We start from the raw sequence: 25,937 nt of genomic DNA, 5'->3' as shown, positions 1-25,937 counted from the left end.
CGGGAAGTTGGAGATGGTCATTGTAGGTTCCTTCCATCTACATTATTCCACTCCATTCTACCCCGTGTTCAGCGCTGCCAGCCCTTTCACTGCTTTGCTTTTAAATATTGCCCTAAGATGGGGGTGCAACTCTCCTTTGACTGTTTTTAACACACGCAATCAGCAACTACGGCAATTAAGAGGCTTAATTAGCATCTGAATCAGCCTTCTCGAACAACCCCCTTTGCCACAGTAGCAAATGAGGGCGAAGGAGTTGAAATTCTCCCTGTGAGGGTGGGCAGGCCCTGGCACAGGGTGCCCAGAGCAGCTGTGGGTGCCCCTGGACCCCTGGCAGTGCCCAAGGCCAGGCTGGGATGATGGAAGCTGTCCCTGCCCATGGAATCATTTGAGCTTTAAGGTCCATTCCACCCCAAAGCATTCTGTGGTTCTGTGAAGGGAGTGCCACCCTGGCTGGGGCTGTTTGTGGAGCTCCCAGGAGGATTTCACTCCAGCAGAGCTCCTGAGCCGGGTTTCCCAGCGGCCTGTCCATTTCTCCCAGTAAGGATTGGGATGTGCACTCTTGGGGCAGCAGAGCCAGGGCGAGGCTGTTCAGGCTCACACACTGCACACCAGATGTTGCCCTTCTGCGAGAGGAGTGAATGAGAGCCCTGCTGGCCCCAGAGCAGCCCCGGGGACCTTGTGGGACTCTGCCACTTCTGCCAGAAGGTTAAATAAAATTTCAATTAAGTGACACATCACCGTGGACCAACTGCTTCCAAACTGCCTGCGCTTAGACGAGCTCTGCTCCAGCGGGAGAGTTTAGAGCCGAACCTCTGTCTGCTCACGCGCTCCCTGCAGCCCAGCCTGGCCTCCCTCCTCCCTGCCGGCCACGCTGCGCCGCCCTCGGTGCCTCTGCAGGGTCACTGTGACCTACTCAGCCAAGGAACTTGCCAAACTGGACAATTTTATTGTTTTTCTCATGGATCTCCCAGCCATTCGGGAATCACACCCCATCCGCGCGCGGCTGCAGCCGCTCCCGCAGCACCACGGTCGCGCGTTGCCCCTCGGCTGTGCCCAGCCAGTCATCTCTGACTGCGTGTGTACCAACTGCAGGGAAGTAATTCGTTTGCTTGCAACATTAGAGGTGAATTAAACGCTGGATACTTGCTACCAGTCACTGGAGTAATTCTGCTCCTGAGTCCTTTCATGGGAGGGAAGGAAGGGAAGGAAGGGAAGGGAGGGAAGGAAATAAGCCCTTTCGAGACCACAGAAAATTGCAAAAGGATGTTTCTTCCAACCCGACATGACAAAATTGAATTCCAAGCTATTTAATGCATGCACGAAACGCCATAGAGGAACCCAGCCCGAGCACTCCATCCAGCACGACAGGGAAGGGGGTTCGGAACACAAGCATCGCTCCGGCACTAGCTCAGTGCTTCCAGCTGCGGCCTTCCAGGCGATTCCACCGAAAGGTAATACCGGGTAAGGGTTCTCACGGACAGGGCTATCGCCAGCATTTCCATGGACACACAGCTATGGGAACACTGCGGTTATGATCACACGAACGATGGAGACCTCGGCAAGCCGCTGTCCCGGGGGCTGGAGCCCGCTCAGTCTGTGGGACACCAGGGCCGGGGTCCCAGTGCGGCCCTGTCCCCTCCCCTCGGGGGTCCCGCTCCCACTGCAGGTGCCGCAGCCAGGCCAGTGGCATTTCAGGAGTGAAAAACCAGCCCCACGGGCAGGGGCACGGGGAGCCTCCGGGTTTGTCCTTAAAAACGGGGTTTCACAGGTTACACCGTCACGAGGGTGATGCCATGCAGCCTGCCCACGGCCCAGCCCGCCTCAGACCGGCGTGGTTCGTCTGTTGGCCGGGTTGTTGTGCAAAGACTCCTTGAACTCTTTGGGGATGGAGTTGTGGACCTGTAAAAAACCGTGGTCCCGCTCCGAGTTGAGCAGCGTCCCCATGGTGACCTTGGAGGGATCCCTGGAGAGGGTGAACATGGAGATGTCGGTGGAGGGGATGGTGCTGAACCCTTTGCTGATGGGCGACATGTCCCGGGAGCGGGGCTCGGTGGAGCGGGAGCTGGACCGCCGGCGGAAGCGGTACCTGTAGGGCGGCAGGCGGGTGAAGGCCGACCTCTTGAGCAGCTCCGAGTGCGACCTGGCGCGGATCTGGCGGTGCTTCTCGATGTACATGTGCACGGCGATCACCCCCACCATCTCGGCGATGATGAACGACAGCGCCCCGAAGTAGAAGGACCAGCCGTAGGAGTAGCTCTTCTTGGAGTCGCTCTGCCCCGGGTCCCCCGCGTTGGCCGAGATGTACACTATGATCCCGATGATGTTGCTGAGACCTGCGGGGCAGACAAGCAGGGCAGGCGCTCACCTGAGCGGCAGGAGTGGATGGGGGGAATGTGTCCCCATGGGGCACCAACCCTCTGCCAGCACACTGGGACCAAACCCCCTTGCAGACCTCTACTGGTCTCCCAGGACACCTTTATGTTCCCTTACACATTCCCTTGTCCCTGTATATTCCCAGGAAGGAGGAATAATCACTGTTTTTTCTAGAAAAGGGACATTTCAGGAGCTGGTTGTGCTCTGCTTTGCAGAGCAGGCAATGCAGGAGCCTGGCTGGTGTCATGCAGCGGCAGAGCCAGCCTGAGGGGTACAGGGGGATCCCCCCAGCATGAAGCCAGGTCACCATGGCCCTGGGAGCACAGGGAAGCTGGAATGGCTCTGCCCCTTTCCATTTCTGGTGGAGTCCTGAGGCTTTGTCTGGGGCAGGGGCAGCCTGTGCCCCACCAGCAGCCAGCAGGGCTGTGCTGCAGGCTGGGGAGAGGCTGGTGCATTCCCAGATTTACTTAATGAATCAATTATGTTCTCTCTGCTGTTTTCTCATCTGCATCAGCAGCTCCTGCCAGCCAAGGAGGAAGAGTCATTTGTCTTTTTGTGGGGAGAAGAAAAACACAAAATAGAGCGGTTCCTTGAGACAAAGACATTGTCACGCGATAATCAGGGGAAGCGGTGGGGAACAGCACAGAGAAATGAGTAATCCAGCAGGAACAGCCTCTCCAGAGAGTGGTTTCCATGTGGCAGCCCTTCTGCCTGGTGCTGCTGCTGGCACAGTGCCCACTGACTGTCCAGGATGGAGGGCAGAGCCCCAGTCCTGTCCCAGGGTCTGGTGGCCCCAGGGGATGGCTGCACTTGGGGAGCCCCTCCGGGGCTGTGCCCCACCATGGGCTCTGCTCGAGGCAGGGCAGAGGGCACTTGAAGCCCTGTCTGGCACAGGGACCATGGCCAGAGACCCCTGACAACCTTTCCCTTCTGTGGGGATTTTCCACAGGGCTGGAACAGCTCTCAAACCTCAGAATCTCTCAGTGCTGACAGCCTGGGAGGACCCACACCCCATCCCTGTGTGCCCCCCATGTCCCCCAGGCTGGAGGGGCCCCTGGGCAGCTCCTACCTGCAGAGACGAAGAAGATGCCAGCGCTGAGGATGACGTTGTGTTTGCTCTTGTAGAACTCGCTGGCGGCCACGCACAGGCCCCCGAAGAACAGCAGCCCCACGCTGAGGATGGGGAAGATGCTGGATGCTCTCACTGCACCTGTGGGACAGGGACAGGGGCAGCATCAGCCCTCAGCACCCCCTGAACCTGCACCAGGGAAGGGTCTGTGTGAGGGCACCCCTTGTGCTGCCAGGATGGATGGGGAGACACAGCCCTGGTCCTCACTAGGCATCCTCTGCTTGTCATGGACCTCTGCAGCGGGTTGGGTTGGAAAGGACCCTCACACCATCCAGTGCCACCCCTGCCATGGCAGGGACACCTTCCACTATCCCAGCTTGATCCAAGCCCTGTCCAACCTGGCCTTGGGCACTGCCAGGGATCCAGGGGCAGCCTCAGCTGCTCTGGGCACCTGTGCCAGGGCCTGCCCACCTCTCAGGGAAGGATTCCTTCTGCACACCTCACCTGGATTTCCCCTCTGTCAGTGGAAGGCATGGGCAGTCCCAAGGCTGGGTGAGGGTGGCCCTGCAGCCAAGGGACACTGTCCCCTCAGCATGAGCAGGTGCCAGGCACCGTGACACAAATGACACCCTGGCATGCAGAGCCACACGTGTGTGCCAGACTGCTGAGGGCTCAGCCCAAGCTCTGCATTCCCAAACAGCAACAGAGGCAGCAGGGGCGTGCAGCAGCCCTGGGCACCCCCTGAGCTGCTGGGGCTGGAAGGAGTTCTGGAAGAAGGGCCCTGTGCCCATGGCATCGTGCTCAGCCCCAGCTGACCCAGCTGCTGCTCACCCAGCTGTTGCTCTGAACTCTCAAATTTCCACATCTCTGCTCACCCAGTGGAGAGGAGAGTGAGTTTAATGAAATGGCTTTGCAGTTTTAGTAGATTAGTGCTGAAGTTCTCCCACCCCCTCTCACATTTAAAGTAAAAAGTCTATTTTAAAGCCCCCAGGAGTGGAATTTTAATGGAACTTCTCTGTATTTCTCTGCTTTAATAACGGCCCTATCTGAGGGATGAGAGCCCAAGCCAAGGCACAGTGTATTTTTGGTGCAGCAGGTAGTGATCTGCTGCATTCATTACTCTCTACTGTCACTTTGGAAGCTGATCCATGTAGGGAAGTGGATTGGGCTGGGCTTTAAGGTCCCTTCCAAGCTGGGCCATTCTGGGATGCTGTGGGAAGTCCTGGGGTCCTGCCCTGGAGCTTGGCTGGCCCCTGGGACAGGAGGAGCCACCTTTGCCAGGAAATGTGCCAGTTCAGCTCCCTCTGTGTCCCTGTGCTTGGCTGCCAGGGCACAGCACCTGGAGCTGCTCCTCGTGCTCCCAGCGAGCCCAGCCTGGCTGGAGGCTCAGGGAGCAGGGACAGGGGTCCCTGTGGGGCTGCACCTCAGGGTCCCAGTCCCCTGTAGGGACACCAGGGCACTCAGGCTGTGCAGCCACTGCTGGGACTGGCTGTGGGGACAGTGAGTGCCAGCCCAGTGTGCCAGGAGCACGTGGCACTGAGGCATGGCAGTGCCAGGCTCAGGGAGCCCAGAGGGTCCCTGAGGCTGCACGGGGAGCCCTGGGGGCTGCGACCCTGCTGGGTGACACCGGGGCACAGGGAGGGGGTGCCCTGCAGGGCCCGGGGGATGTGTGCACAGGGGAGCACTCACGGAGCAGGTACTCGGCCGTGTCTTGCTCGTAGTCTGCATCCTCGGGGAAGTGGTCGATTTTCTTGCACACTCCTCTGAAGGTTCCTGGGGAGACACAAGGCAGGGAATGCTCAGTTCCTGCTGGCCAGGATGGGCAGCAGCCCAGGGGCCTTCATGCCCTACATGGGCACTGAGGCCCAGCGTGGGACTGCCCTGGAGCAGCCAGGGGCAGGGAGGGGTGGCAGGAGCTGCAGCATCTCCCCACAAGAAGGGCAGCCCCCCCAGCATCCTGGCTGCGGGCACGTGCTCAGGTCATGCAGGCTCTGTGCCCTCTGCCATGGCACCAGGGACCAGGGCTCCAGACAGCACCAGCCAGCCCTCAGGGGGTCCTGCACGCTCCAGGCTGTGCTGGGGGAGCTGAGCAGCACGACAGGCATCAGTCAGAGGCTGGAGATGAAGCTCTGGGGGAGGCAGGCTGTCATCCAGAGGGAGACACAGCAAAGGAGGGAGAATCGCCTGCTGCCGTTGCTTTGGGAACTGTGGGAGAAGGGGATGCACTGGGCACGGTGAGGACACCAGCTCACGGCACAGCCCCCAGCCTCCTCATCCTCCTCCTCCTCGCAGCTCTGGGTTCCACCCACCTTGTCCCAGTACCCAGAGCCCCACGGCTCTGCCCCACGGGTCCCTCTGCTCTGCAGCCGCCAGGCAGTGCCAGAGCGGGGCTGCAGCAGTGAGGGATGGATGGAGCAGGCACGGGCAGAGCAGCACCCCTGGCTGCCCGGGGCAGGGGCAGCCCCGGCCCCACAGCATCCACTCACACTCTGACATTTATTTTGTCTCCTTTACTCCCTCTGTTCACCAACTGATGCTCGTCGTCATGGCAATGCCGAGCCACCTGACACACAACTCCAGCCTCCGAGCACACACCACAACAAGGCTGCAATCCCAAAAATCCCCTCTGACCTCCAAGGGGCTCCCCAGGGAGGGAATCCTGCCCTGGGAGCTGCGGCTGCCGCAGCCTCACCCAACAGCAGCCCAAACTCTCCGTGTGACGGTCTCACCTCAGTCCAGGGAATCCCCTCCAGCTGGGAAACCTCCCAGGGCTTTTTGTCTCTACCAGCAATGGGACAGCAGGGCTCCTGCAGGCCGTCCCTGTCCTTGTCCCTGCCCGGCGGCCCAGGCTCCGCAGAGAGCCCTGCCTCGGGGTGGGTGACACGGGGTTTCATTTGGCAGCGATGAGCTCGTTCGGCACACTCAGCAGCGGCGGGTTTGTGCGGGCAGCTTTCCCTTCCCTTTCCCTTTCCCTGGGCAGGGTCTGTGCCCCCCGGGCACGGCCCGCGCTCCCCCAGCCCCCACAGGGTTTGTGCCCCCCGACCCCGAACAGGCTTTGTGCTCTCCCTGCTCCCCGGTACCGCCGAGTTCCCGCCCCGCCCTTATCGGCGCATGCAGAGGCAATTAATTGATTTGATCTCAGGTTGTTTTCCTCTCGGAGCCCCTTCCCCCAGGGAGGGCTGGGGGGACGGGGAGGGGCTGTGAGGGAAAGGCGGTTGCCGTGGTGGAAATACAGCCGAGAATATCGATCCCAGCCCGACGAGCCGGGAGGCTAAAGAGCTCCAGTTATGGTGTTAAAATCTCATTACTTTTCATCTGGTGGAACCGTTTTTCCAGGGACCATTCTGGGTGCTGCTGGGGTGTGCAAAGAAGACTCAGGCTGAGGAGGATGAGCTGAAACCGTTCTCAAATGAGAACAAAATTCCTCGCTCCCCTCGTGGTGGCTCAGCCAGGAGTCAAGGTCACATTCCAGCCCTCAGCTCTCTGCTCCTGCTGATAAATCCAAGTGAGTTATCTCCCAAGTTGTGGTTTCCAGTAATGGCCTTCTGAAGGCACTGTGTTACACCGAATCCATCTGAGGGAATGGCGGGTCATTATGGTCTAAGTTCCCTGAAAATTAATATTTTGGAGAACCAGAGGTCGGAGCTGAGCTGGGGAGTGCTGGGGTAGGAAGGAGCCTGCTGCACAATCCCAGAGATGCTCAGGCTCTGCACTCCCTGAGTAACAAGAGCAAGATACCTAAATATCTCCGAGGAATTAAAACTTCAGGGCTCATCTTTTTTTACCTCCCACCCACCTCCCAGATGCTTGGAGAGATGGAGAGAAATTCATCCATATTCCTTCCCTTCCCCAGCTCCAGGCTCTGCAAGGCATCCTGGGGCTCTTTGCACAAGGTCCCTGGTGTGAGATTGCAGAGCTCCGGGTTCTGGGTCTGTGCTAGCCACGGCCAGCAGCCAGTGCCCACAGCACAGGGCTCAGTGGGTGCCACCGGGCAGCTCCTGCGGCCCTGCGATGGCTGTGGGGAGTCTCAGCCACCCCCCAGGACATTGTTTGCCTCCTGCATCACCACATTTTCAACACAGCCTGAGTTCAAAGGCACACAGCAGCTTAGAGGAGCAGCAGAGAAGGGTGGTGGGGTGGCTACAGCCCCTGATCCGCAGCGCTGAGTAAATCCCCTGGAGCTGAGGACGAGGGCTGCTCTCCAGCAGGCCAGGGAAGCCCTGGGGAGCCAGGGGAGCTGTCCCTGCCATCCCACCAGCTCTGTGACTCCCCAGACCGTTCCTGCACCTGCTGGCCCCGAGCCCAGGAGAGCGGCCGAGTGAAGGCAGAACCCGAGAGCCCCCAGCCCTGCTGGTGCCGGGATGGGTGCTGGGCCCCTCAACACCTGGCAGTGGGAGGAATCCTCCTCCTCCTCCTCCTCGGCAGGGCTGAGCTGTCCCGCAGCACATCCCGGCGGCCAGCAGCCCCACAGCAGCTCCCCCGGCGGCTCCGTCTGCCTTTCACACCCTCTCCCCCTCGCTGCGGTGGTGGCTTGTGCCTGAGCAGAGGCACCTACACAGATACGCCTGTTCCGAAGGACACTTTTCCCTGGCTTTATATATTAAAAAAACCCCCACCAGTGGAAAAAACCCAAGTCAGATGGAAGGAGAGCAGGAGCGAGGAGGCAGCAGGGGTGGCTGCGCTGTGGCTGCGGTGGCCGAGCAGAGCCCGGTGTGAGCACACACCTGAGCACACCTGGGGACAGAGGGGACAGAGCCCAGCGCCCCCAGGGCTGGGGGGTGTGGGGAGCAGGAGATGCCCGGCATGGGCATCCCCAGGGGGACACGGCGAGCACAGCTTGGCACTCACTCACACCTCGGGTGGGCCGGGAGCTCCTGCCAGCGCCAGCCCGCGCGGTGCCAGCGATCGGCGCGTGGCACAGGGACTTCACTCCCTCAGCGGTGTTAAACGGGAAAAAAGGGGGAAAAAAAATCTACATTTTGACAGTGACTCATCATCTCCCATTCTGGAATCTGTGGGGTTGGTGCAACCTACACAAGGCAGTTCAGAAAAGCAAAACAATTCTGAATAATAGAGGAGGAAAAAAAAGTTTGCAGCTGATGGGTAATTTCCAGCCCTTTGCTCTGAGGGTTTTCTCATTTTTCCTCATTAGAAAAGTAATCAGGTAACACTCTGGAGCTGCTTCCAGGGGCTCCCCCCACGCTCTCCTGAGCTTCCTTCCTCCCTGCATCCTCCCAGCTTTCCTCCCTCTGTCCTTCCACATTGCTGGAGGTCATGGCAGGAAAACACCAGGCTCCTGGGAGGATGCAGGGATGGGGCAGGAAGGTGCAGGGGCTCTGGGTGCCCTTTCTCTGCTGTTCCATGGCTGGGATGGGGCAGGAGGGTGCAGGGGCTGCTCTGCGTGCCCTTTCTCTGCTGTCCCCTCCATGGCACGTGGCAATGGGCAGCAGCTGCCAACGCCGGGAGCGCTTGGATCATGCTGGGGAGGAGAGCACTCATCAGCATGTCTAAGGAAATCATTTCATGTTTTATCTTTAACAGTGGATAAACATTGATTTTTATTTTAAAAGGTAATTGACATTCCTATGAGAGCGCAATGAGCGCTGGAGCAGCCGGAATTGGCGTAAATAAGCCGTGTGCTAGAAATTAATGAGCTTCACTGATTGAGTTTATCTGTTTAAATTAATACAATTCTGGCAATTATATAAAAAAAATAATGATCTTTGGTTTGTTTGCCTGCTTGGAGACATGGATGGTAGGAGATGGGGCAGGACAGGAGGCCTGGCCCAGCTGAGCAGCCCAGAGCCTGGGGCACCAGGACCTCCCCTGACCCTCCAGGATCCTGCTCTTCCTCTTTAATGAACATTTTAGATTTCCTTGGGTTAACTGATGAGCCCCTGGGAAGGGTTTGTTACCTTCCAGCCTCCTCTCTGGCTGAAGGGAACAGGGGTGGCCAGCTCAGCTCTGGGAGCTTCCTGGATCCCACATCCTTGTCCAGCAGGGTGTGGGGAAGGGGCTCTGTCCTGCAGGGTGGGGGCTCTGTGCCCATTTAGGAAAGGGGTTTTGGGCTCATCCCCCTCCTCCCCTTTCCACCCCTCCAAGAGCTGGAAGAAGCTCCCAGCTCAACCCTGGCATAAGTGCCTGTTCTTTAGGGTCTCTTCCAACCCAAACCATTCCATGATCCCATTACCCAGCTGGATAATTAACAGACACATCCAGACACACTCATTTGTAGGAGTGAGTTTGACCCACGAGTTTCATGTCCAGAACACTGGGGACAAAACCTGCCCAGATGGGACCAGGGGGAAAACCAAGAGTCAAGAGTGTAAAACCTGGAATCCTCTGGTGAAACAAGCTGCCGGAATCCAGCCAAGGAGAATCTGTGGCTGTGGGTGCTCGGGTGTCTGCTCCCACCCCGAGCACAGGCCGGATCATGCCCAGGCTGCTTAAGCACCTATTTATACCAGGGAGGAGAGAAGCTGCATTATGATGGGGAGCTGGAGGTTTCACTTCACCGGTATTAAAATGTCCTCTGAATTTCTAAAAACCTATAAATGACAATTTCATAGCTGTGAAGCGTGGCATCCAGCACAGGGGAGTGCTATTTTCGACTCCGTGTTGACAGCTGAAGGGGAATGGATCACAGAATTAAAAACTAGTTGCTGCTCAAGTCCAAGCAATCATGGCTTGATGATGCTCCTTATGGGCACACAGAGGCAAGTCCGAGGCACCAGCACAGACTCCTGGTGCTTTGAGAGGTCAATTCACAGAGCAGAAAACAATTATAAGCCAAATCACTTAGGAGAATGGATTTGAGCATAAAAGCACAACTGTGTACAGAGAATGATTTAAGAGCGTTTTGCCCGAAAACTCATCACCATGACGGGAGCTTGCATTGGTTTAGAAACTGCCTGGCTAATAAGCAAACAGCTATAAAAATAAAAACAGGCCCAACAAAGAGAAGAAAGGAGATATTCATAACTCTGAATATAAATCAGCAACTTGGAATTGTAGAGCGCCGATAAAGGCTGGAAGAAGCAGCGGAAAAGCACCAGAACGTCCTTCCCCAGTGCATTGGATGAGCAGCAGCACAGAAAGGAGCAGTGCCACCGCCCGCCACCAAACAACGCAGCAGCAGCCTTAGTCACAGGCCCCAGAAATGTTAAATAACTGATCATGGCATTTGCACACAGCACACCCTCATCCAGGGCCGGGAGGATGCAATGCCAGCCCTGGGGAGTGCGGGAAGGGAAGGGAAGGGAAGGGAAGGGAAGGGAAGGGAAGGGAAGGGAAGGGAAGGGAAGGGAAGGGAAGGGAAGGGAAGGGAAGGGAAGGGAAGGGAAGGGAAGGGAAGGGAAGGGAAGGGAAGGGAAGGGAAGGGAAGGGAAGGGAAGGGAAGGGAAGGGAAGGGAAGGGAAGGGAAGGGAAGGGAAGGGAAGGGAAGGGAAGGGAAGGGAGGCTGCTCTGCCCACCCTGCAGCCCTGCTGCTGCTCCAGGGCTGGGGCTGGCACCTGGTACAAGCAGGGACTCAGAACAAGGGGACAGCCACTGGCACAGAGTGACATAGCCGCTGGTCACACTGGCTTTGGTGCAGCCAACAGCAGGGGCAGTGACAGTGACACAGAGCCCGGCAGGTGGCTGTGTCAGCGTGGGGGCCAGCAGGGACATCCTGGTGTGCTGGTGTGCAGCAGCCTGGAAAAACAGATTTATTCATGGAATCATCACAGGATTCCGGAGTGGCCTGGCCTAGAAGGGACCTCAAAGCCCATCCAGTGCCACCCCTGCCATGGCAAGGACGCTTTCCACTGTCCCAGGCTGCTCCAAGCCCTGTCCAGCCTGGCCTGGAACATTCCAGGGATCCAGGGGCAGCCACAGCTGCTCTGGGCACCTGTGCCAGGACCTGCCCACCCTCAGTATTCCTGTTTCAAGGTGAAGCAGCTGCTTAAATCTGTGATCAACACTACGGTCTGTGTTTGAAGGAGGCTGTTACTAACTGCATCCCATAAAGAGAGGGCCAAGGGCAGAGCTCAGGAGGTGCCAGAGGAGTCTGGTGGGCAGTGAGCCCCTCCATGCCCTCAGCACAGCACTGCAGGCCCAGGGCTGCAAAAAGCAAATCATTCTGCAAAGGAGCCCCACAGTGCAGAATATCCAGGCTAAAAATATGTAAATGGCCATGAAAAGCACTGTCAGAGCTGCAGCGAGACGAGGCAGTCGCCAAAAGGCAATTTGGAATTTCTGAGCTCGCTGCACGAGGCATTAAAAAGGTCACTATTTCTGAAATAAGGATCTTTACAAATAAACACATTTGCCGAGGCCTCGGTGAGTCATGCCAGAGCGGAGCACAGAGCATTTCCACCCTAATGCTCCTGACAGGCCGGGAGCAGGGAGATCTTTTCATGTTTACAGTTCATCAATAGTTATTACAGCTGCACAGTCAATCTTTAAAGCACATTTAGCCAGGGAGGAGGCTCGGCAGGTTGTTTTCCCTGAAAAAGCGATATTAAATTTATCATGTTCTTCCTCTTTTATAGCATAGATTTGAAGGCAAGTATTTGAAGTTCAAATACACGACTGCCACTCCAGCACCTGCCTTTTCTAAAATATATCCATACTTGTGTCACATCTTCCCGGTATAAATATTTGAAGTCTTCAGCTGATGTGTTAAAAGGGCCTCGATCCATCACAGCCCATTTATTCCGGGGAATGCAGTGGGCACTGTGCTGTGCGGGAGGGAGGGATGGCAGCCCCGGTTCCCCGCTCCCCTCCGGCTCCCCGGCTCCCCGGCCGCGGTGCGGGTCCGGCCCGGCCCCGCCGCTCCGAGCGCCGCCAGCCCGGCCGGATTTAGCTCCGGGTGCCGGAGGCAGCGCCGCCTCCTCACCATCTGCGGGAGGGAAGCAGCCCCGGGGAGCGGCTCCAACGCCCCAGATGGGGAAAGCCATATTCAGGAGTAGCACCATCGTTTCACTCCTGGCTTTTTTTGGAGAACAAGGAGGAACTCTCCTGCAGACGGAGCATCAGGAGAGAACTTTGCTGGTGAACTAGTGAGCGACGCCGCCCTCGTCTTCCCCATCCATGAAACAACAGCTGCCCTTCTGAGCTGCCCAGAGACCCAGAGCCACTCCCAGGGCATTCCACACTCCCCCTGCCCTGTTTGGGAACACCTTGGCACTACTGCACTGGCAGCAGGCCCCTGCCTGGGTAGGGAGGGTGCATCTCATCCCTCACACAGCACTTTGGGATTTCACAGCACCAAAATCCCCCAGCGCATGGCAGCCAGCTGCTCCAGACCCCTGAAACACTGCATGATCCACTGCAGGGCCCTGAAACACTGCATGATACACTGCAGGCCCCTGAAACACTGCATGACACACTGCAGGCCCCTGAGACACTGCATGATACACTGCAGGCCCCTGAGACACTGCAGGATACACTGCAGGCCCCTGAGACACTGCATGACACACTGCAGGGCCCTGAGACACTGCAGGCCCCTGAAACACGGCATGATCCGCTGCAGGGGCCCTGAAACATGGCATGATACACTGCAGGCCCCTGAGACACTGCATGATACACTGCAGGCCCCTGAGACACTGCATGATCCACTGCAGGGCCCTGAAACACTGCAGGATACACTGCAGGGCCCTGAAACACAGCATGATCCACTGCAGGGGCCCTGAAACACGGCATGATACACTGCAGGGCCCTGAAACACAGCATGATCCACTGCAGAGCCCTGAGACACGGCATGACACACTCCAGGCCCCCGAGACACTGCATGATACACTGCAGAGCCCTGAGACACTGCATGACACACTCCAGGCCCCTGAGACACGGCATGATACACTGCAGGGCCCTGAGACACTGCATGACACACTCCAGGCCCCTGAAACACTGCAGGATACAGTCCAGGCCCTGAGACACTGCATGATACACTGCAGGCCCCTGAAACACTGCATGACACATGCAGGCCCTGAAACACTGCAGGATACACTGCAGGCCCCTGAGACACTGCATGATACACTGCAGGCCCCTGAGACACTGCATGATCCACTGCAGGGCGCTGAAACACTGCATGACACACTGCAGGCCCCTGAAACACTCCAGGGCCCTGAAACACTGCCCTGCCTCAGGGACTCCTCTGTCTGAGGCTGTGGTGTCCCTGCCCTCACTGCACCCTCCAGCCCAGGGAGCAGGGCCCTACTTCTGGCTACGGAGCTGCTCCACTCAGGTCAGAGCTGGGCAGGCTGCTCCTAGTCCCTGAGCCACTCACACCATCACCTGGCCATTAAACAGCCCCACCTTCCCCAGCTTCCCAAACCTCAAAGCACAAAATGCTTTGCTAGAAAACATCTGAGCTTTTAAACAGCCCCAAGTCCGCCTGGCCCTGCCATTGCAAACCCCAAACAAGCCCAGCTCCCTAAGGCTCTGCCCTTCAGGAGCCAATGAGAACTCTGAGGGAAGAGGAGAAAGACGTGAAGGCCCCGAGACGGTGGCAGCAGAGAGCTTCAGCTCTCCCCCACGACTTTCCATCCTGCTCTTCTGCTCCGAATCACTGAGAGCCCATCCCAGGTGCTGCTCTGCCATCAGAACAGGGACAGAGGGAGTCCCACTGGACCCTGGCACTTACCTGGGGCTGTCCCTGTGCTTGTACTGCCCAGTTTTCAGCTCTGGACCGTGCCCAGGGTCCGTGGCACTGCCCTCAGCCCGCAGCACACATCCCTGCAGGGAGGGCTGTGCCTGCAGCAGCCTTTGATGGCTCCGTCCCAGGTGCAGCCCAGCAGCTCCTGGTTACCCCTGAGGGCACCCACCTGCTCTGGGGTGATGCTCCAGCAGCTGGGCCTATGGGCTGGAAGGACAATGGGTGGGTGGATGGATGGATGGATGGATGGATGGATGGATGGATGGATGGATGGATGGATGGATGGATGGATGGATGGAGAGCAGCCCTGAGGAGAGCTCGAGAGGGACTGTGGACAAGGGCAGGGAATGACAGGACAAGGGAGAATGGTTTCCCACAGACAGAGGAGAGGCTTCGATTAGATACAGGGTGGGCAGGCCCTGGCACAGGTGCCCAGAGCAGCTGTGGCTGCCCCTGGATCCCTGGCAGTGCCCAAGGCCAGGCTGGGTGGGTTTGCAGCACCCTGGGATGGTGGCAGGTGTCTCTGCCCATGGTAGGGGTGGCACTGAATACCTTGAAGGTCCCTTCCAACCCAAACCATTCCACAGTTCCACGGTTCTGTTCTCCCCAGTTTACAGACGGGTAGGGCAGCACTGCGGAGATGCAGATCACGAGCATCTGCTCGCTCTGGGTGCTCAGCTGGAGCCGGGGATTTCACAGCCCTGGCACAGGCTCTGCGCGGGAGGTGCCGCTGCTGTCACACCCGGCCCGCCCGCCAGCGGGGCTGAGCCCCCCCGGGCCGCTCCTGCCTGCCTGCCTGCCTGGGGCGTTCTGCTTCTCTGCCTTGGGGGAGACTTCCCCTCATCCCTAAAGGGAGATCTGCTCAAACTGACGTGGTAAGAGATTTCTAAAGAGTGTCTGAGCTGGTGTGCCCTGAGCAGCGCCTGAGCTGTTCCTGAGCCCCTCAGGGAGCGGCACGGACCGTGCCACAGACGGCACCGGTGCGGGATGGCCGGGAGCTCCCGGAGAGCCCAGGGACAGCAGCTCCCTCACGGCCGATGTCCCGCAGCTCCCGCACCCTGCAGAGGGCACAGGGGCCATCGCGTCCCCGCAGACCCCAGGCCGGGTCCGCAGGGCCGGGCCGAGCGCGGTGCGGGCAGACGGGGCTCGGAGGATGAGGAGGAGGAGGCGCTGCTGTCTCGCAGCACGCTGAGCGGGGCTGGCAGCAGCCACACGGGCCCGGCTGCGGGCAGGGACCGCAGCTCCGCCGGTGGCACCGGCTGCGGGCACGGGCTGGGCTCCCGGAGCTGCTGCAGGCTCAGGGAGAGAATTAATTGGGGCAGCCCGGGCAATAGACAGCGTGTCTCCAATGTCACCAGACGCAGCTGTTTCCAACACGCCTCCCCAGCCCCGCCGCCCCTCTCCCGCAGCCGGGGGACAGAAGCGGCAGCCCCGGCTGAGCTCTCACACCCCGCCGCAGCTCTGCTGCTTCCCATGCAAGGCGCGATCGCTCTGATCCTCCAGCCTCTCTCGTTGGAGAGGAGGCCAGAGACTGATGCACAGAGAACACGTTCTTCCTTGGCTGGAATGTGCTGAGGAGCCACAGGAGATTCTCCCAGCACGGGAGAAGGAGCCGCGGGAGGCTGGCAGCCCCCGGAGCAGAGGGGCGGGCAGGGCTCCAGCCCGTGCCCAGCTGGAGCGGTGCCAGCCCAGCCCAGCCCAGCCCGGCCCGGCCCGTGGCACAGCTGCGGCACCGCGATGTGCCGAGCCAGGCTGCTCAGGCAGATGGAGGCCCTGGCACGGATGCCGAGCATCCCGGCAGCAGTGAGTGTCCCCGCTGGCCGGACACACAGCCGGGCTGGCGGCTGCCGCAGGTCACGGCGTGCCTCGGAGGGTGACAGCGACCTGTCCCAGCCGGGCAGCGGCCCGGGCAGGCGCGGCCCCTCGCAGCGCTCGGTGATGGCGCTGTGTGAGGCACTGGGGATGCCGAGGTGTCACACACGGCTGCGGGGAGCCGGCGTTTAACACCCGGCTGAGCATCACCGGCCTGGCCTGCAGGGTTCCTGCTCCGTGTCAGGAGGGAGCCCGGCCTCTCCAGGGGGATGGAGGTGCCATCTCTGGCAGCAGGGAAGTTCAGGACACGAGCTGCTTGCAGCACAAGCCAAGGCTGATTTTAGTTAGTTACATCAGGCACACCTCAAAAGGACTATTGCTTGTTGGTAGTCTCTCTGGGGTGCTCTCCCCTCCCCTTGTGACTCCAGGCACAAACTGAGATTAAAGGTATAACTAGGGGACAATGACCAAAACACCAGTGAAATTGGAAATGTGATCATTTGAGAGACAGGAACGCAAATGTCACCCTCAAACACCACCTTTGTCACTGCTCACTACAATCCCACAGGATGTATGACCAGTGCCAACATCTCCATGAGTGCCCAGTGTCCCCATGAGATCCCAGTGTCCTCAGAAAGGCTGGGGGGGTCACACACCCTCCCTTGTCCCTGTCCCCACCCCGGGACTCCTGTCCACCTCAATTCTCCTCCTTCAGCACACCCCACTTGGCAAACAGCAAACACAGAGCCCCAGGGAGGGTGACAGGATGGCACCAGGGACTGACCTGCTCCCAAACCTGCCCACTGCCCCTCCTGCCACCCTGGCATCGCCACAGGACCGTGTGATTAAACAGCACCATTCCCAGGGACCTGGAACAGGAACAGCTCAGCCTCCCTCTGCTGCCCAGCAGCACGAGATTTGTCTCTTCATTGTGGTGTCAGGAGATAAGAAACAGGCAATATCTGAGAAAATCATCACACCCTGCTCAGCAGGCACCATCCCTCCTGCTGCCAACCCCGGTGTGCTCAGCACTCACAGGGAGTGAGGGATTCCTGCCATGCTCAGGGCTGAGCAAAGCCCAGGGGTGCTGGCACATCCAAAAGGGACCAAGAGCCTGCTGCAAGAGGATCCCCCACTTCTCCTCTGGACAAGGGATCACAGCACCTCAGAACCCCCGAATTGTTTGGAAGGGACCAAAAGGCTCAGGCCAGCTCCGAGCCCACAGCATCCCCTGGCCTGGCCTGTCCATCCCGCAGCCCCTTCCATAGCTGTGGCAGGAGAAGGCTGGGAAGCGGCAGCAGTGTGCAACGAGAACACTCCGCAGCAGCCCCGGGTGTTGCCAGGGCTGTGCCACAGGTCCCGGGGCGGGATGCAGCCCCTGCCCCTCCCCGCACAGCCCAGGAGCCTCTCCCGCCGCAGGGCTGTCAGCACACACACCCCGGGGACAGGGACAGCCACCCGCTGTCACCCGGCGCTGTCATTCCTTATCACAGCGTGTCTTCTTAATCAGAGCCCTTATCTGGAGCTGCTGCACTCCCCAGCGAGCCGCGGCTCCTCACAGCCCCGTGGGACTGAGCAGAGCAAGCAGCTCCCGGCTCCTGACCCGAGGAAAGCTTCCCAAACCTCGGGAGCGGAGCCCATCCCCACAGCAAAGGCAGCTGGGAGCGCTCCGGAGAGACCCCCGCCCCTCCGCACCGAGCACTGAGCCGCAATGCATCCAGCAGCTTCGGGGGAATCCTTCCCAGGGGCACTCCAGGGGCTGAAGCGGCTTGGAGGTGCTGGGAAGCTGGAACCCTTCTGGGAAGGGAGCGGGCAGCGGGCAGGACCCTCCCCAGCTCCCTGCGGGCACTCTGCAGGCATTCATGTCACACCTTTCCCCTTGGGCTGCCCCAGCCCCGCACTGCCGGCGCTGCTGTTAATGGCAGTGGATGCCTGGCAGCTGCTTCCTCACCTGGCAGCAGGTGGGGCAGGGAGAGCCCCCTGCCAAGTGGGACCCCTCGGGCAGAATCCCCCATACCTACAGATTAGTGCATTTATATCAATTGAAGGCCGTTATTTATTTTCCCGAAAAAGGAGGTTACTGTAGTTATGAAGTGCACAGTGTGTTCATTAAAAATCCATGGTGAAACCCATGTGAACAGGAAGCAGGAGAGGCGAGGAGCACTGAGCACTCGGCTGCCTCACTTCAGCCCATCTTAGAGAGCTGAGCATGGCAGCTCTGCACACCTGGCCTGTCCCCTGAGCAGTGCCCGGGGCTGTGCCAGGGGCACGGGATGGCATCACCCTGCAGGCCAGCGGGGGCACTTCCCCGGAGCCGCGGGAGTCGGGCACTGCCGAATCCACCTGGCTTCACCTCACAAAAGGCAAAACTCATGCTGAGAGAAGGGATTCACCAAAGGCCACGCAGCTCTTGGCAGCGGAGCCGGGCATCACTCCCCGGCTGCTCCAGCAAACGTCATGGCTGGCACCTCTTGGGCAGTGCCCACCTCGCTGGGAGCCCGGAGACCCAGCATCCATCCCTGAGGCACCCTCTCCACAGCACAGCACGGCCCAGCACAGCACGGCACAGCACAGCCCAGGCCAGCACGGCACAGCCCAGGCCAGCACGGCACAGCACCGCACAGCACAGCCCAGCCCAGCCGGCCCCCAGCCCAGGCCCAGCACGGCACAGCCCAGCACACGCACGCCACCCCGCCCAGGCCAGCACGGCACAGCCAGCCAGCACGCACAGCACGCACGCACACAGCCCAGGCCAGCACGGCACAGCCCAGGCCAGCACGGCACAGCACCGCACAGCACAGCCCAGCCCAGACCGGCACAGCCCAGCCCAGCACGGCACAGCACAGCCCAGTCCAGCACAGCACGGCACAGCCCAGCCCAGCCCAGCACGGCACGGTACAGCACAGCCCAACACGGCACGGCACCGCCCAGCACGGCACAGCCCAGACCAGCACGGCACAGCACAGCTGCCCGACCCCCAGAGCCCGGCTCGCAGCCCTCGGCAGCCAGCCCTAATTATTTACAGCCGGCGTGGAGCCAGTGACCTTGCATGGGAAAAAAACCCACTTGAGCCTCATTCAAATTCTGCCTTGCACCTCTCTTACACGGAACAGCTCCGGAGATGACAGGCTCTGCACCACGCCTATGCAGCAGTAAAATGCCTGTTTCTGAGCCGTTCACAGCATTTTACTCATCACGTGCTGCTCGCAGGCAGCGAGGGAGCCGGCTCTTTAACCCGCCCCACGAGTCAGGATTTGTGCCCAGAAAACACCGCAGCAGCCCAGGAGGGTGAATTCTGCACCCTGTGCTCGAAGCGGAGCTGGTGGCAGCGAGCTGAGGCACAGCTCCTCCCCGGACACTCTCCAAGCAGCCCTGGAGCCACGGTGCCAGCTGGCAGGGGCACCAGCCCCTCTGTGCCCAGAAGAAGGATTCTTATGACTCGTGGCATCTGGCCGTGTGCCACCAGAACATGGGGCTGGAGCAGCCTGAGGGTCCAGCCAGCCTCATTCCCATCTCCATTAGAGGACAGTAATTCACTTTTATCCAGTACATCCTCCACCAGGGCGAGGCTCAGGGATTCCCTAACCCAGGGCTGTGCCTGGGTGCTGTTTGTGACCCCTCTCAGAGCCCCGTGTTTGGTGCTGTGTGACAGCAGTGCCAGGGCTGGGCTGCCCCTGCTCCAGCCTGTCCTGATGGAAAGTCTGGCTGGGTTAAACTGCAGCCTGGTAATCCCACCAGGTAATCTCAGACAGATAACTTCCTCTCCACCTTCATCCCACACCTCTCCTGAGGTGCCTCCATCACATCCTGTATTTCCATCACACAGGAAAACTCAACACGTCCCAGCCCTCAGGAAAAAATGAGCAAAATGAGCAAACAGCCCTTCCCAGCACCCCAAACCTGCCTGGCTGCACAGAGCAGCCCTGGCCCCTCCATCCCCTCCATCCCTCGCTGGCAGTCCCCACCTGTGCTCCCCTGCCCCACAGCTGCCATGGTTGGGGCACTGTGGGGAGCCCTGCCAGAGGTGCTGGGCAGCGTGGTCAGTGTGGTCAGTATGGTCAGTGTGGTCGGTGTGGTCAGCATGGTCAGTATGGTCAGCATGGTCAGTGTGGTCAGTGTGGTCAGCATGGTCAGTGTGGTCAGCGTGGTCAGCATGGTCAGCGTGGTCAGCATGGTCCGTGTGGTCAGCGTGGTCAATATGGTCAGCATGGTCAGCGTGGTCAGCCTGGCCTGGCAGCCCCTCCACTCCATCAGCAGCGCTGGCACCGAGCTGCACCGGGCACCACGTTGGGGTGGTGATGAGAATCTATCCCAGACACTGACCAGACAGGGGAACAGGATGAGCAGCTCCTCAAATACCTGCCCATAATGAGTAGTGAGAAAAAGTGCTCCATCACGGGTGATTGCAATCTCAGGGACATTTGCTTGGCGCTTTTAAAAATTAAAGATAATAACTTTCTAACAGAAACAATCTTGCTGTCACCTTGGGGAAATTCTCTGCTTGGCCTCACTCAGAGGGCTGAGAGGAGCTGGAGGCGGGGGAAGCGCTGGTGCCCAGCCAGGGCAGGGCTCCCAGCCCAGTTTAATGCCTTCACTGTGACCCAGCTCAGCTCAGCGGAGCCAAAACCAGCCAGGACAGAACCAACAGGGAAATGGAAACTCGGGAGCAAGGGCAGGAGCTTTCCTGCACCTCACACCCCTGCTGGAAAGGGGGAATTGAATTAAAAAATTAAAAATCAGGGACTTTGATATGGGAAGTAGCAGGCCACACACAAGTGGCTGATGGGAGGAGCTGATGGGATCTGTTAAAATAAATCTGCAGCTGAAAGGTCAAGGCACAACAAGGAGGAGTTCTGTCATTGTGTTGGAAGGAGCTTTCCTGACGTGTAAACCACGGCTGGATCATGACAGTGTAACTGTCAGTCATGGAGCAGAAGTGACACATGCTTATTTATTCATCAGATACTTCTGTTCTGCACTTGGAGACAAACAGGCTCCCGGGTTCTGGCAGGAGCTGGGGGATGCTGAGCAGCGACTGCAAAGTGTAAACATGGAACGGGGAGGACCAGAGAACTCCCTCCCAGGAGCATCCAGAGAATGGGCTGAGAAGGCTTCTGAGGATCTGAAATGGATTTTAATAAACCTTGGCATTCTGTTGAATTTCTGGAAGAAGGGAGAAGCTGGTTTACTGCCAGGAGGGATGCGATGGGCAGTGGCAGGAGCTGTGTCCCCAGCATTGCCTATGGCTTAGCAGAGGAGGAGGCAAATGTCAAACAGCCTCCTGGAAAACAGATTTATCAAACTTCGTACATTTTTTCTGATATAGTTATAGATTCAGTTGATAAAGGAAATCAGTAACATAATACATTTAAGAGTTCCACAGGGTATTTGATTTGGCTCTCCTGAAAAAGTTAAAGACCTGCATTATGCAGAATCAACAGTGCTTTATTACCTGGGCTGGGAGCTCCCAGAGACAGTCCCTCCATCCAAGGGATGTTCCTGCACAGGATTGCCTGTTACAAGGACAGAGCTGAGCTATGGCAACGTCTTCATTGGGAGCATTGAATAAAACATGAAATAATTGGGAGTAAACCAGGGAAATGGCAGAGAAAAGAGAGATGGGAATATTGAGGGATGAGGGAGGTGGGCCAGGCAGATTTGGGCAGCTTGGTACCTTGGGCCCATTCAGCCATGGCCATCTCCATACAGCCAGCTCCAAGGGCTGGCAGTGAGGAACCAGGAGAGCCAGTTCCAGTTTGGGGCTGGAGATGCTGCCCAGTCCCACCGGATGGGCTGAGGGTCCCACCCCTCTGGGGAGTCCCTGTGAGGGGCTCAGAGACCTCAGCGTGCAGCCAGACTCACAGCAGGCAGAACAGGGACACACAGCCCACGGGAGACCCAGGTACCAGAGATCATTTCTTGTGTTCAGGGGGAGCTGGAGGAGCTCATGGGCTCTCCAGTGGAAGGTACCAGAGATCATTTCTTGTGTTCAGGGGGAGCTGGAGGAGCTCCTGGGCTCTCCAGTGGAACCCCTGGCCCAGGGACACGGCTCATCACCCTGGGGTGCAGCCTCCAGGAGTGACCATGCACCAGCACTGAGCTGCAGGTCAGGTGCAGGAAGGACTGGGCAGGGAGGGTCCTGAGGGCTGTGGGGTCAGCTGGTGGCACCTGCAGCGTTCTGTGTAAATCCAGACAGGATCATCCCAAAGGACCAGCCCTGAAAGCTCCCCAGGGAGGAACTGCTGGCTGGCAAAGGCTGTGCTGGAGCTGCTCTGGGGGACACTGAGGGGCCAGGGTGGGCCCAAGGGGGACAGCCCAGCTCTGGCACATGAGATGTCTGTGTCCCCTGCCAAACACCCCACAAACCAGCCCAGAGGAATGCAGGGTGCTGAGCATCCTCTGTGAGGGAGGCAGGCAGAGCAACGCTTGGCCTCCTCCAGAAATGACAGAGCACTTTATTCTGATGAGGGAAATGAAGGAGGAAAGGAAAAGTACCACATCGCCTTAAAATATGGTATTTTGAGCAGCCTTGGCCAAATCCTCCTGCTCCTTCTGCCTGTTTCAGATCCGCATGATGCCATGGAGCCAGTCCCAATCTACACCACGCAGCAGGGAGGACACGGAGCCTCCCTGCATTTAATGATGCTGCATTTAATGATGCTGAATTTAATTAAGTTTGATGAAAACCAAAGTTCTGTTACTTTCTTGAAAACACCACTAGCCTGAGCAGCTATTTCTCAACTTCAGCTCTCTGCCCAAAGTGCCATGAGCTCCCCTTCCTTCTGAACCGACACAGCGGGCACACAGGACAGCAAGTGACACCGGGACAGCCACGGGGGACACACAGGGACCAGCGCGGTCACACCTGAGCTGGACACACGCGGGGACACCTGCCGAGCGTCCACACCTTGTCAAAGCAATAACCAGGATCCAAAGGCTGCCATTCCGAGCAGACTGTCACGGCCCAGCAGGCTGGGAACACCTGCCTGGCTCCAGCGATTGAGTCAAGCGCTAATTTGTGTTTCCCAGCGTGGGTGGCTCTCCATGGGTCTGCGGCGGCTCCATTCAGGATTTATCCGCTCTCGCCGAAGGGCTTGTGACGCTCACGTGGTGGGGGCTCCCACGCAGGCGCTGCGCCGGAGCCGCGGGGATGCTCGGAGCCCCGGGAATGCTCGGAGCCCCGGGAATGCTCGGAGCCCCGGGGATACTCGCTCGGAGCCCCCGGGGATGCTCGCTCGGAGCCGCCGCTCCCGTCGGGCCGAGCCGCGGCGGCTCCAGCGCTGTTCCTGCCCGGCACACGCGTCCAGCCCCCGCTGGCGGCGGAAAGTCCAGGGCTGAGGCGGCTCCCGAGGGACAGGCAGCTCTGCTCGGTGCTAAAAGCATTTGTGCCCCGCAGGAGAAGCGGCCCCTGCGACAGAGGCGGTCCCGGCCCGGGGATGGAGCCGCTGTGCCCGCTCCGAGCGCACGGAGAGCAGCGAGGCCCTGCAGCGGCAATCACACCGCGTGTAACCGGTCCGGGCTCTGCCCCCGGCCCTCCCCCGGCTGCGGGGCCCTCAGCCCCCGCCCCAGCACGCTCCTTCCCCCGCCCCGGCTCCTGAGCCCTGCGCAGCTCGCTCGGGGAAGTTTTCCCTTGCCAGCCCCGCGCTGGTTCACAGCCTGCGAGGCGCCTTCCCTGCAGGATTCGGGAAGGTGACAGGCGGCCCCAGCACGTACCCCAGCACCATCCCAGCCCCAGCACGTCTCCCAGCACAGCCGGGACCCTGCCTGTCCCTGTCCCTGTCCCCGCAGCCCCGCTGCCACCCGCACAGGGGTGACGGAGCCCGTGCCCCGCACGAGGCCCGGGGGTGCCGCGGGTACGGGCGAGCCCCGCACGGCTCCACTCCCACTCCCGCAGCTCTAGAGCCCCAGCGCGGGGCAGGATGTGGAACAGGGAGTGCTGAGCCCACGGCGAGCCCCTGCCCTGCCGCTCCCAGCCCCGTGCCCAGGCTCAGGGCGCAGGGCTGGCATCCAGCTCTGAGCTCTGCCATGGCACTGCCAAACCCTTTCCCAGGGCAGCGGGGCCTCTCTGGCTCCTTCCAAAGCAGTGATTGATCACAGTGAGGGAAACATAAAGCATTGGCTGGAAAAAAAAATACATGTAGCAAACCAAAGAATTTTGGATATTACTCATGCCGCCAGTGATCCCATCTTTCACATCCCTGGCTGCTGCCTCCTTGGCTCCCTCAGCCCAAGAGGGGAGACAGATTATCTCAAATTATTTATTATGGAATTAGAGCATGATCCAAACCCTCCTTGAATCAATAAGCAAGCTCTGACTGACTTCACCGGGTTCAGGACCGAGCACCAGGAACAGACAGGGTATTTCTGCATCCGTGACTCACCGAGAACTTTCCAACGTGGAGGAGCCGCTCAGCGCCTGCCCCCGGCGCTGGAGGGGTCGCTCCGGGCCCGGGGCGCTCTGACACGGCCAGGGCCCCTCAGGGCAGCGGGGCAGGTTCTCCTGAGCACGCAGGGCACCCGCTGCTGCCCTCACTGCCAAAGTTAGGGCCCAGGGCGATGCCACCGGCCGTGTATCGCTGCGCAGGTACCGGCACCTGGCTCTGTTCGAGCTCATCTTTAACCACAGCCCGTGGGTGCTCAGAGACGCCTCGAGCAGCAGCTCTGGGGCAAAACTGCCCCGAACTGTGGCCTGTGCTGCAGGAGGGCGGCAGCTGCTGGGGCCTGGCCAGGCAGGCGCTGCTGCGGGAGGGGAGCAGCGGGGCCGGGCGGGCAGAGCTCGGCCGTGGGGCAGCCGTGCTGGGGCGGCCCCGCCGCGGGGACGAGCGGCGCTGGGGCAGCAGCAGCCCCCCTGCCCGGCTGTGCGCTCACAGGGAAGGGGCTGGCGCTGGAGCCGGGGCTCGGTGATGGAAGCGCCGGGCGCGGTGCGTTCCCCCCGTGCCAGGGACGCGGGGCCGGCCGAGCCTCGGAGAGGGGCAGCAGCCGCGGGCCTGTCGCTCCCGCATTCCCGATCAGGAGAGGGACCTGTGGCCCCTCAGCCCGGAGCTGGCCGGGAGGACACGGCGCGTCTGCCGCCGGTGCCCGGCACGGGGGGAGCCGCAGCCCCGCTCCCCCGGCCCCGCGCCCCGCCACGAGCGGCCCCCCGAGCTTCCAGCTCGGCGCCAGAGCCCGGGGAGGGGTGCGGGAGGCGGCGGCGGGAGCGGCGGGGCCGCCGGGCCGGGGGATGCTCGGAGGGCCGGGGGTGCTCGGAGGGGCCAGGGATGCGCCGCTCGCCCGCCGGGGGCCCGGATCTGGGGAGGGGGGTCCCGCGGTGCAGCCCTTCCCCCGAAGTTTGGGGGCCGCGGGGGTCGGTACCTTCCAGGCAGCACGTCCTCCAGAGCCCCGAGTGGGTCATCACCTCCTCGTTCTTGCGGCTCGTGTCGTTGTCGCTCATGGACTTAGTCCTGCACACGCCGCGCGAGTAGAGCCAGTAGTCGGTGCCCACGGCGATGGTCATCAGGCTGAAGGCTGCGAAGGCTCCCACCGTGGTGACGAGCATCTGGACGCCTCTGTCACACATCCTCATGCTGCTTCATCCTCCGGCGGCGGCTCGCAGGGGAAGGGCCGGCGCCGCCGCCCGCCGCCCGCCGCCTCATGCCCCCGCGGGCGGCGGAGAGCCGGGCCCCCGCGGCGGCGCGGAGCGGGGCGGCCCGGCCCCGGGGAGCGCGGCTCGCATGGCCCGAGCGCGGAGCGCAGCAGCCCAGCCCGGCGGAGCGGCTCCGCCGTGCGCTCCCGCCGCCTCTCCCGGCGCCTCCCCCGCGCCGCCCGGCCAAGGCAGCGGCGGGGGGCGGCGGGGGCGGGACCCGCGGGGGGCTGCGCCGCCGGGACACCGCCCCCCGCCCGCTCCCACGGCACCGGGGACGGGACCGCACGGGAAACCCAGCCCGGGTGCCGGGACTGGGCGGGGACCGCGACCGTGACTGCCCCGGGAAGCCCACCCCGGGTGCTGGGGTCGGGACTGCCCCGGGGGAACGGGAGAGGGACCCGACAACCAAACCCGGACTGGGCAGG

The 25,937-nt window shown here is 60.4% G+C and overlaps 1 protein-coding gene across 1 annotated transcript; it reads right to left on the bottom strand.

Moving 5' to 3' along the window:
- Positions 1-922: 922 nt before the first annotated feature.
- Positions 923-25,656, bottom strand: CACNG3 (calcium voltage-gated channel auxiliary subunit gamma 3). The gene is made up of 4 exons (XM_064726126.1): positions 25,242-25,656; positions 5,132-5,215; positions 3,443-3,583; positions 923-2,333 (listed from the first exon to the last, which is right to left on the bottom strand). Exons 1-4 carry the CDS (start codon positions 25,450-25,452, stop codon positions 1,822-1,824), a joined length of 948 nt encoding a protein of 315 aa, XP_064582196.1. The 5' UTR covers positions 25,453-25,656; the 3' UTR covers positions 923-1,821.
- Between the last annotated feature and the right edge of the window lie 281 nt (positions 25,657-25,937).

This window comes from Zonotrichia leucophrys, chromosome 14 (genome assembly GCF_028769735.1).
Source record: "Zonotrichia leucophrys gambelii isolate GWCS_2022_RI chromosome 14, RI_Zleu_2.0, whole genome shotgun sequence".
In the NCBI taxonomy this organism is placed as follows: domain Eukaryota; kingdom Metazoa; phylum Chordata; class Aves; order Passeriformes; family Passerellidae; genus Zonotrichia; species Zonotrichia leucophrys.
This window is presented reverse-complemented; position numbering and strand designations above follow the sequence as displayed.

Excerpts from the sequence above, each read along its gene's own strand:
- CACNG3 (XM_064726126.1), bottom strand. The coding sequence starts at position 25,452 with ATGAGGATGTGTGACAGAGGCGTCCAGATGCTCGTCACCACGGTGGGA. Across the intron at positions 3,584-5,131 it reads CACGGCCGAGTACCTGCTCC|GTGCAGTGAGAGCATCCAGC; the intron begins GTGAGTGCTCCC and ends CCTGTCCCACAG. Across the intron at positions 2,334-3,442 it reads CATCTTCTTCGTCTCTGCAG|GTCTCAGCAACATCATCGGG; the intron begins GTAGGAGCTGCC and ends TCTGCCCCGCAG.